Source organism: Cebus imitator, unplaced genomic scaffold (genome assembly GCF_001604975.1).
Source record: "Cebus imitator isolate Cc_AM_T3 unplaced genomic scaffold, Cebus_imitator-1.0 Scaffold441, whole genome shotgun sequence".
Taxonomy (NCBI): domain Eukaryota; kingdom Metazoa; phylum Chordata; class Mammalia; order Primates; family Cebidae; genus Cebus; species Cebus imitator.
Genome location: NW_016107756.1, coordinates 116,058 through 127,621, shown reverse-complemented (window position 1 = coordinate 127,621; position 11,564 = coordinate 116,058). Strand labels below are relative to the sequence as shown.

At 37.3% G+C, this 11,564-nt stretch overlaps 1 protein-coding gene across 1 annotated transcript in view; it reads right to left on the bottom strand.

The window, feature by feature from the left end:
• Window positions 1-7,726: 7,726 nt before the first annotated feature.
• The window catches only part of CCDC144A (coiled-coil domain containing 144A), a 50,278-nt gene continuing 46,440 nt past the window's right edge, over window positions 7,727-11,564 (bottom strand). The window contains 1 exon segment of the mRNA XM_037732099.1: window positions 7,727-8,067. Coding sequence (XP_037588027.1) covers window positions 7,931-8,067 — 137 coding nt within the window. The 3' untranslated portion in view covers window positions 7,727-7,930.

Below are 11,564 nucleotides of genomic sequence, written 5' to 3'. Positions count from 1 at the left end.
GAGACACTATAACTGATACTGTGGAAATTTAAAGGCTCTTAGTGGCTATTACAAGAAACTATATGCCAATAAATTGGAAAATCTAGAAGAAATGGACAAATTGCTGGGCACATACAACATGACAAGATTGAATCAGGATGAAATCCAAAAGCTGAACAAACCAATAACAAGTAACAAGATTGAAGCCATAATGAAAAGTTTTCCAGTAAAGAAAAGCCCAGGACCTGATAAATTCACTGCTGAATTCCACCAAACATTTAAAAAAGAACACCAATCCTGCTCATACTATTTCAAAAAACAGAGGAAGAAGGAATACTTCCAGACTCATTCTAGGAGGCCAGTACTACCCTGATACCAAAACCAGACAAAAATACATCCAAAAAAGAAAAACTACAGACCAACTTCTGTGATGAATATTGACACAAAAATCCTCAACAAAATACTAGCAAACCAGAAAGATCATCCATCATGACCAAGTGGGATTTATCCCTTAGATGCAAGGATGGTTCAGCATATGCAGATCAATCAACATGATACATCATATCAACAAAATGAAGAATAAAAACCAAATGATCATTTCAATGGATGGTGAAAAAGAATTTGGTAAAATTCACCATTGCTTCATAATAAACACCCTCAAAAAACTTGATATAGAAAGAGCATATCTCAGCATAACGAAGGCCATGTAAGACAGATCCACAGATAGTATCATAGTGAATGGAGAAAAACTGAAAAAGCGTTTCTTCTAAGATGTGAAACACAACAAAGATGCACATGGTCAACACTGTTGTTCAACACAGTACTGGAAGTCCCAGCTAAAGCAATTAGACAAGAGAAAATAATAAGCAGCATCCAAATAAGAAAGAAAGAAGTCAAATGATCCTTGTTTGCTGATGATATAATCTTATATTAGAAAAACCTAAGGTCTCCACAAGAAAACTGTTAGAACTGATAAACAAATTCAGTAAAGTTACAGAATACAAAATCAACATACAAAAATCAGTAGCACCCGGGCGCGGTGGCTCATGCCTGTAATCCTAGCACTTTGAGAGGCTGAGGTGGGTGGATCACCTGAGGTCAGGAGTTCAAAACCAGCCTGGCCATCATGGTGAAACCCCATCTTAAAAAAAAAAAAATCAGTAGCATTTGTATATGCCAAAAGTCAGTGAACAATCTGAAAAAGAAATTTAAAAAGTAACCCTATTTACAACAGCCACATATGAAAGTAAATGCCTGGAAATTAATTTAACCAAAAGAAGTGAAGGATCTCTATAAGGAAAACTTTATAAAACAATGATGAAGGAAACTGAAGAAGACACCAAAGAAAGGAAAAGTATTCCATGTTCATGGATTGGATGAATCCATATTGTTAAAATATCTATTCTACTTATTCAGTGCAATCCATCTCAAAATACTAATGACATTCTTCACAGAAAGAAAAAATAATCCTAAAATTTATGATGAACCATAAAAGACTCAGAATAGCCAAAACTATGCTAAGCAAAAAGGGCAAAACTGAAGGAATCACATTACCTGGCTTCAAATACTACTACAGAGCTAGAATAACCAAAACAGCATGGTACTGGCATAAAAACAGACACACAGTCCAATAAAACAAGAATAGAGAGCCGAGAAACATATCCATACACCTACAGTGAATTCATTTTTGACAAAGGTGCCAAGAACATACACTGGGGAGAAGACAGTCTCTTCAAATAAATGATGCTGAGAAAACCGGATATCCTTACACAAAAGAATGAAACCAGACCCCTGTCTATCACCATCTACAAAAATCAAATGAAAATAAATTAAATACTTAAATCTAATATCACAAACTATGAAACCACTACAAGAAAGCATTGGAGAAAATCTCCGTAACATTTGGTCTGGGAAAAGATTCCTTGAGCAATATCCCCACAGGCACAGACAACCAAAGTAAACAAATGAGATCACATCAAGTTAGAAATCTTCTGCAGAGCAAAGTATAAAATCAACAAAGTAAAGAGACAACCCACGGAATGGGAGAAAATATTTGCAAACTACCCCTTTCACAAGGAATTAATAACCAGAATATTTAAGGAACTCAAACAACTCTAAGAAAAAATTTCTAATAAGACAGGCAATACCAAATGCTGGCAAGGACGTGGAGAAAAGGAAACCCTCACACATTGTTGGTGGCAACGTAAATTAGGGCAACCACTACAGAGAGCAGTTCCCCAAAAAAACTAAAAACTGAGCTACCACATAATCCAGCAGTCCCATTGCTCGGTATATACCTAGAATAAATAAAATCAGCATAACAAGGAGGTATCTGCACTCCTATGTTTGTTGCAGCAATGTTTACAATAGCTAGGATTTGGAAGCAATCTAAGTGTCCCTCAACAGACAAACAGATAAAGACAATGTGATACATATAAACAATGAAGGATCATTCAGCCATAAAAAATGAGATCCAGTCATTTGCAATAACACAGATGGAAGTGGAGATCATAATGTTAAGTGAAATAAGCCAGGCATAGAAGACAAACATCATGTGTTCTCACTTATTTGTGGGATCTAAAACTCAAATCAACTGAACTCATGGACATAGAGAGTGGAAGGATAGTTATCAGAGGCTGGGAAGATAGAGGGGTCAACTGAGGGGAGCTAGGGATGGTTAATGGATACAAAAAAGTAGAAAGAACACATAAGATCTATTTCATAGTGCAATAAGGTGACGACAGTCAATAATAATTGTATATGTTTAAATAACTTTTAAAATATAATTGGTTTGTAATTCAAAGGATAAATGCTAGAGGAGATGGATACCCCGTTCTTCATGATGTGCTTATTTCACATTGCATAACTATATCAAAACATGTTCTGTATCCCATAAATATATACATTTGTGTGCTTACTATGTACCCACAGAAATTTCAAAAAAGAAAAACTCACAAAACTATTAAAAGGTGAAGAAAAATCAAGAAAAAATGATTTCAAAATCAATGCCACACCACAGTCTCCTGTGGTTGACATTATTCTTAGTTCTACCATGAAGTCTATATATCCTTGGGCCCCTGGACTAATATGAGCTTAGTATACCCTAGAAAATTCAAGACTAGTAAATGCAGCCAAACTCACAAAACTGAAGCATATTATCATATAGGGCTCTCGTGAAGTCTGCTAAGATTTAATGTAGTACCTGTCATAGAGTGAACCCTTAACTGTTGTTGGATGTGGTATAGCATAGTACTAAAGAACTTTAGAACTGGGCCATGCTTTTAAAGGCTTTGCCTCTGATTCTCGTTGCATTTAATTTAAAAATCTGCATGCTTATTTTAACTGTGCAATTATTCACCACCATATTTGTTGTGTAACACTAGCCAATCAACAATAAGGGATGAGAATCTCTGCTAATTAAACAAATTCCCCTCCTTTCTTTGGAAACACAATTGAGTCAATTATTCACATTTTTTTTTTTTTGTATTTAGGAATAATTTCTACTACTAATTTATTCTCAGTGGAATTCTGCATTCAAATAAGAAATCAACAATGATTGTAATAATTGGAGAGTGTGAAATTTAACAATCCTTCCTTTTTCATCAGTGAGGAGTTGTTTAATTTTACTTAAACATTTTAGATTTAGCCTTCAGCAATAAAATTAGTTAACATAGGGAATGCTTACTAACACATGCATGTGCACACACACAAGTCATGTTCACGTAGAAATGCTAGTTTTAGCATGCCAACTGAATATTGATCAAAATTGCCTGAAATTTTCAGGAAGAAAAACTGTATATATAAATAAAACTTTTGGAAAGTTTAAAACTGTTTGGCTGTATCTTGTGTGTAATCTTGTACCTCTCTTTTCACACCAACGTCTCAGAGGCGAAGAGGGTCAGAGTGTTTCTTTGATGAGTTTCTCTAAAGGTGGCAGTAAAATGAATGCCTGGCAGTGTCCTACTTTGAAAGCCATATGCCCAGGGAGGCTGAGAGAATCATGGCATCCCCAGAACACTTCCTTAGTAGCCAAGGACAGCACTTCACCTAGAATGAATCCTCCTTGCTGGGGGAAGAATATAGCAGGCATAGAGAGATGTTTGTCATTTGGTGATATCTCTGAGTGGGAATGTCTCAAGCTCTTATGAAGTATGAAGTGCAAGGTCCATTTCTAAGTACTAGAAACATCTTGCTGTGAAAGCACATGATGTCAGGAGTTAAGAACTCTGATGACACCACACAGGAAAATGTGGCAATGTGATCACCAGTCTTCTTAAATGACCTTGCAGATGGCTATTACTGTACCGCTGAAGTCCAGTGCCCGTGATTTATGTTTCCCCATTGTGTTATCAGCTCAAAAAAGTATTGCCACAATTACAGCTAAAGGTACTAACAGAAAAATTATCTTCTGGGTGGGTGCACATTTTTTCAGTCTCAACTTCCAAAAATTGGTCATCGAGCAGTGTGAGTTTCTGTCTTTCTGTCTCAGCTTTCATCTTTACTTCATTGTAGACATCTGAGGTGTATAGAATGAATACCTCAGGGTTCTGGTTGCCCTTGTGAAGTTGTTGTCACACACCATTTCAGTAAGAAAGTATGCCTGGCTGGGCGCGGTGGCTCACGCCTATAATCCCAGCACTTTGGGGGGCAGAGGCGGGCAGATCACCAGGTCAGGAGATAGAGACCATCCTGGCCAACATGGTGAAACCCCATCTCTACTAAAATGCAAAAAATTGGATGGGCATGGGGGTGTGCACCTGTAGTCCCTGCTACTTGTGAGGCTGAGGCAGGGGAATTGCTTGAACCCAGGAGGCGGAGACTGCAGTGAGCCAAGATTGTGCCACTGCACTCCAGCCTGGGCAACAGAGTGAGACCCCATCTCAAAAAAAAAAAAAAAAAAAAAGTATGCTTAATATCAGAAATCAATATTGTCCCCTGATCTATATAGATTTCTGGGTAATTCTTCCCTTTACATTTAATAATAGCTTCTGCTAAGCTTGCAATGTCCTGTGGGGTTCGTGTCATCTGAAATGTGACACATGGCCCTTCCATCAAGGAGGTTTCTTGTCATGCCTCAGAGATCAAGTCCTGGATTGATGTAATTCACATTTCTCATTGTTCTGTAACTCCACACTGTCAGAATAATTGGCATTTTCGGACCCGACGGCCACAATAAGTTGATGAAATGCCTTGCAGTACTTTGTTAGATATTAAAGAAGTGTTCCTGGGATCTCTTCATTTAGTTTTTCAATTCCTCACATGAATAAAACATGATGGAAGTCCTTGGTTTCAGTTTTCATCATAACACCTACTGTCATCTCAGAATCTTGACTTCTTGTTTCTGATTCATGAAACTCAATATACTGAGTCATAAAGTAAATATTTATTATGCTCTCTTCAATGTCTTTGAACACTGGATCCATCATATAGTTCCCATAGCTGTGATAAGCTGCTGCTGGTGCTGATGGGATGTACAGAAATATGTTTTGTTTCCTTGAACTTCTGAGCCAGCTCTTCATGACACTTGGCTACAGCTTCTTCCCCTCCTGATGGAGTGCAGGAACCAAGACTGTTAAAGGCTGCACTGCACACCTTTTCAAAGGACCCTAGAGCCCTCAGGATTTCTGTTCTGGGAAACTCGAAATGCTCTAAAGAATAAAGTCTAGTTTGTAAAAATTTAAATAAGTCTCTCCAGTAAACTGCCTTTCACAGTAAAAAGTGGTCTCTTGTGGTTCTCACATATTTTTCACTGTTTAGCATAATATTATAAACCTTAAATAACACCATGGAAATCACTTGAAGTCCCATGAGTCATACCAAAGGGCTCCCAAGAAGTAAAGTTATGACAATACAAGGAAAAGTTGAATTGCTCGATATGCACCACACACTGAGGCCGACAGCTGTGGTTGCTCACCATTTCAGATAATTCTTCATCTTGGAAACAGATGATGTAAGCTTATGGTATCAATAAGTACAACACGGAACAATAAATAGATGCCCTCTTCCTTACGATTTTCTTAAAAGCTTATTTTATCTAGGTTACTTTTTGTTCACTTTTATTTTAGGTTCAGGAGTATATGTGCAGGTTTGCTATATAGGTAAATTGTGTGTCATGGGAGTTTTGTGTACAAGTTACTTTTTGTCACCAGCTAATAAGCATAGTACCCAATAGTTTTTCAATCCTCACCCTCCTCCTACCTTCCACCTCAAGTGGACCATGGTGTTTGCTGTTTCCTTCTTTGTGTCCATATATAAGCAATGTTTAGCTTCCACTTATAAATGAGAACATGTAGTATTTGGTTTTCTGTTTCTGCATTAGTTTGTTTAGAATAATGGCTTCCAGCTGCAACCATGTTGATACAAAGGACACAATTTCAGTCTTTTCAGTGTCTGGGTAGTATTCCACGGTGTGCATGTACCACATTTTCCTGATCCACTCTACCAACCATGGGCATTTAGGTTGATCTAATGTCTTTGCCATTGTGAATAATGCTGTGTGAACATATGCATGCATGTGTCTTTACGGTAGAATGATTAATATTCCTTTGGGTTTGTATATGCTCAATAATGGGACTGCTGGGTCAAATGGCAATTTTGTTTTAAGTTCTTTCAGAAATTGACAAACCACTTTCCACAATGACTAAGCAAGTTTAAATTCCCACGAGAAGTGCATAGGCATTCCCTTTTCTCCATAACCTTGCCAGCATCTGTTACTTTTTTACCTTTTAATAATAGCCATTCTGACTGGTGTGAGATGGTGTCTCACGTGGGTTTGACTGGCATCATGAAGAATAGCTAGTGGATGCTGGGCTATTATTAATACCTACATGATGGGATGATCTGTGCAGAAAACCACCATGTTACAGATTACATATGTAACAAACCTGCACATATTGCACATGTACCCCTGAACTTAAAATAAAAGATGGAAATAAAAAATAATAATTGCAGGTCACCTGACAGAACGCAGTAAGAAGATCATGGGATCACTTCTGTGATACTCTTGCCAAAGAAAAGTTTCATCTAAATCTTGTCATAATAAAAACTTAGAGAAATCCAATGGAGGGACATTCTGTATTACTGAACTTTACTCTTCAAAAGACTTAAGGTCATAAAGGTCAAAGAAAAACTGAGGAACTGTTCCAGACTGAGAGAGTCATGACAACTACGAAGAACATTGTAGACAATTAACAAAACTTGAAAAGAAACTGAGAATTAAATGATCGAATGTATTCATGGTAACTTTCTGATTATGAAGTAGTTATATTAAATGTCCTAGCTTGCAGGAATACCTACTAAAGATATCAGATGTGATGGCGTAATGTCAGCAATTTACTCTCAAATGCTCCCCAGGGCTAAAGTTATTTTTCCTAAAATCTAGAACTTTTCTCCAATTTTAAGACTGTTTCCCAAAAGTTAATCAAATAAAGAAATGAAAAAATAAATAGAAAAAGCAAAAAGCCTTAGGCAAACCTTATTTGTCCACAAGGAAAGGTCCATATAAATCAGTGCTTAAAATTAAAATTATATAAGTTTGATTGCACTATAACAATCATAATACATCTGAACATGGACAATGTCCATGGTACCAGTATACCAAAATGACACCTATCGAAACTTAAATCTATCAATATACATAAAGATAAAAATTATAAAACACAAACCATCAGTTGATTCCACAAAAGTATTAATGGCAACTTGATTATTTGGCTGTTTAAACAGCTAACATTTGGGCAGTTTGAGTATGTAAAATTCAATACTGATTTTCATTTGTAAAATCCACTGAAAAGTTAGCTGAAGAGGCCAAGAAACATTTTTTTAAATACTACATAAATTCTGATCAGACATGCATAATATGAAATATTTTCCTTTAATAAAAATGTTCACATCATATATTTAATGGGAAACAAAATATCAAGTGAACAGCCTAGAAATAAAATTGCCTTATCTTTCAGATCATGTACTTTCTGTTCACAATCTGTGCATATTCTTTTGCTGCTTCCAAAACTGATTCTTGCTTCACAATTGCCTCATGTGCAAATCCTAGAAGAGAAGCTATATGGGATCCAGGTTCACATTTAGCAGCAGCTGAAAAGAAAAAGAATCATATTATTATTATTATTATCTATTTCAAGACAGGGTCTTGCTCTTTCACCTGTGCTGGAGTGCCCTGGTGTGATCACAGGTCACTGCAGTCTCTTCCTCCCAGGCTTATGCAATTTTCCCACCTCAACCCCAAGTACTTGGAACTACAGGCATGAGCCACTGCACCTTGCAAGTTTTTGTATTTTATGTAGGGTCAGGGTTTTGTCATTTTGCCCAGGTTGATCTCAAACTTCTGGGCACCAGTGATCTGCCCGCCTCAGCCTCCCAAAGTGCTGTGACTACAGGCGTGAGCCAACATTCCTGGCCAAAGAATTACATTCTATATACTTCATAGGTAACAAGTGTTAAGTCAGTAAAAAAGAGTTGAGAACTTTTTCAGTGTTAATAAGAATAAAAAAGACATATGACTACAATGCTAAGTTATTATTAGATAATAATTTGCCGATAGTTGCACACTGAATTAATGATCATTGCGGTTGAGTATCACAGCTTCTGGTTTTCTCATTCTTCACTCATTTACTCAACAACCATGTGCTATGGTACTAGACTACGATAAGCCCTGGAGTTACAAGATCAAGATATACAGTCCGCCCCTCAGCAATCATATGCTATAACCTTAAAAAATAGATAAATAGGCAGTTTCCATGCCAAGTCATAGACACCCTGACACGTATAAAACAGGGCACTATTAGAACATAGGAGGGACACCTATCCCAGTTTTGACTCGATACTGTAGGCTTTTTGGTGGAGGCATGGTTAGTGGATGCCTGAAGACACGAAAAACAGATTGGCACAGCCAAGAAGCAAGCGCAAAGAGCTGGAGGTGAAGGAAGAGCACCGTGGACTTCTGTGCAGTTCAGTTTGGCTGGATGCTAGAACAAAGGGCAGAATACAGTAAGTGGTGAGAGATATGCCTGAGGAACTTGACAAGAACCAAATGAACATGGGTGTTTATATTCCATGATAAGGAATTTGGAACTTTTCCTGACGGCAGAAGGAAACCAATGACACTGTAAATGACTGGGGATTTGGATAAATTCCTAGACACTTACACCCTTCCAAGACTAAACCAGGAAGAAGTTGAATCCCTGAATAGACCAATAACAAGGTCTGACATTGAGGCAGCAATTAATAGCCTACCAACCAAAAAAACCCAGGTCCAGATAGGTTCACAGCCAAATTCTACCACACATACAAAGAGGAGCTGGTACCATTCCTGTTGAAACTATTCCAAACAATACAAAAACAGGGAATCCTCCCTAACTCATTTTATGAGACCAACATCATCTTCATACCAAAACCTGGCAGAGACACAACTAAAAAAGAAAATTTCAGGCCAATATCCATGATGAACATCGATGCAAAAATCTTCAATAAAATACTGGCAAACTGATTGCAACAGCACATCAAAAAGCTTATCCATCATCATCAAGTAGGATTCACCCTGGAGATGCAAGGCTAGTTCAATATACACAAATCTATAAATGTAATGAATCACATAAACAGAACCAAAGACAAAAAACACATGATTATCTCAATAGATGCAGAGAAGGCCTTCGATAAAATTCAACAGCCCTTTATGCTAAAAACTCTTAATAAACTAGGTATCAATGGAACATATCTCAAAATAATAAAAGCTATTTATGACAAACCTGTAACCAATATTATACTGAATGGGCAAAAACTGGAAGCATTTCCTTTGAAAACTGGCACTGCACTAGGGTGCCCTTTCTCACCATTCCTATTCAACATAGTATTGGAAGTTCTAGCCAGAGCATTCAGGCAAGAAAAAGAAATAAAGGGTATTCAAATAGGAAAGGAGGAAGTCAAATTGTCTCTATTTGCAGACGACATGATTGTATATCTAGAAGACCCCATCATCTCAGCCCAAAATCTCCTGAAACTGATAAGCAACTTCAGCAAAGTCTCAGGATACAAAATCAATGTGCAAAAATCACAAGCATTCCTATACACCAATAACAGACAAACAGAGAGCCAAATCATGAGCAAACTCCCATTCATAATTGCTATCAGAATAAAATACCTAGGAATACAACTAACAAAGGACGTGAAGGACCTCTTCAAGGAGAACTACAAACCACTGCTCAAGGAAATAAGAGAGGACACAAACAGATGGAAAAACATTCCATGCTCATGGTTAGGAAGAATCAATATCATGAAAATGGCCATACTGCCCAAAGTAATTTATAGATTCAATGCTATCCCCATCAAGCTACAGTGACCTTCTTCACAGAACTGGAAAAAACCACCTTAAACTTCATATGGAACCAAAAAAGAGCCTGCATAGCCAAGACAATTCTAAGCAAAAAGAACAAAGCTGGAGGCATCATTCTACCTGACTTCAAACTATACTACAAGGCTACAGTAATCAAAACAGCATGGTGCTGGTACCAAAACAAAGACATATACCAATGGAACAGAACAGTGGCCTTGGAAGTAACGCCACACATCTACCACCATCTGATCTTTGACAAACTGGACAAAAACAAGCAACGGGGAAAGGATTCCCTATTTAATAAGTGGTGTTGGGAAAACTGGCTAGCCATGTGCTGAAGGCTGAAACTGGACCCCTTCCTTACACCTTATACAAAAATTAACTCCAGATGGATTAAAGAGTTAAACATAAGAACTAACACTATAAAGACCCCAGAAGAAAACCTAGGCAATATCATTCAGGACATAGGCATAGGCAAGGACTTCATGACTAAAACACCAAAAGCAATGGCAACAAAAGCCAAAACTGACAAATGAGATCTAATTAAACTTAAGAGCTTCTGCACAGCAAAAGAAACAATCGTTAGAGTGAACCAGTAATCAACAAAATGGGAAAAAATTTCAGCAAGCTACCCATCTAACAAAGGGTTAATATCCAGAATCTACAAAGAACTAAAACAGATATACAACAAAAAATACCAACCCATCAAAAAGTGGGCAAAAGATACGAACAGACACTTTTCAAAAGAAGACATTTATGTGGCAAAAAAACACATGAACAAATGCTCATCATCACTGGTCTTTAGAGAAATGAAAATCAAAACCACGTTGAGATACCATCTCATGCCAGTTAGAATGGTGATCATTAAAAAATCTGGAGACAGATGCTGGAGAGGATCTGGAGAAATAGGAACACTTTTACACTGTTGGTGGGAGAGTAAATTAGTTTAACCATTGTGGAAGACAGTGTGGCAATTCCTCAAGATCTAGAAATAGAAATTCCATTTGACCCAGCAATCCCATTACTGGATATATACCAAAAGGATTATAAATTGTTACATTATAAAGACACATGCACATGTATGTTCACTGTGGCACTTTTTACAATAACAAAGACTTGGAACCAACCCAAATGCCCATCAATGATAGACTAGATAAAGAAAATGTGGCACATATACACCATGGAATACTATGCAGCCATAAAGAAAGGATGAGTTCATGTCATTTGCAGGGACATAGATGAA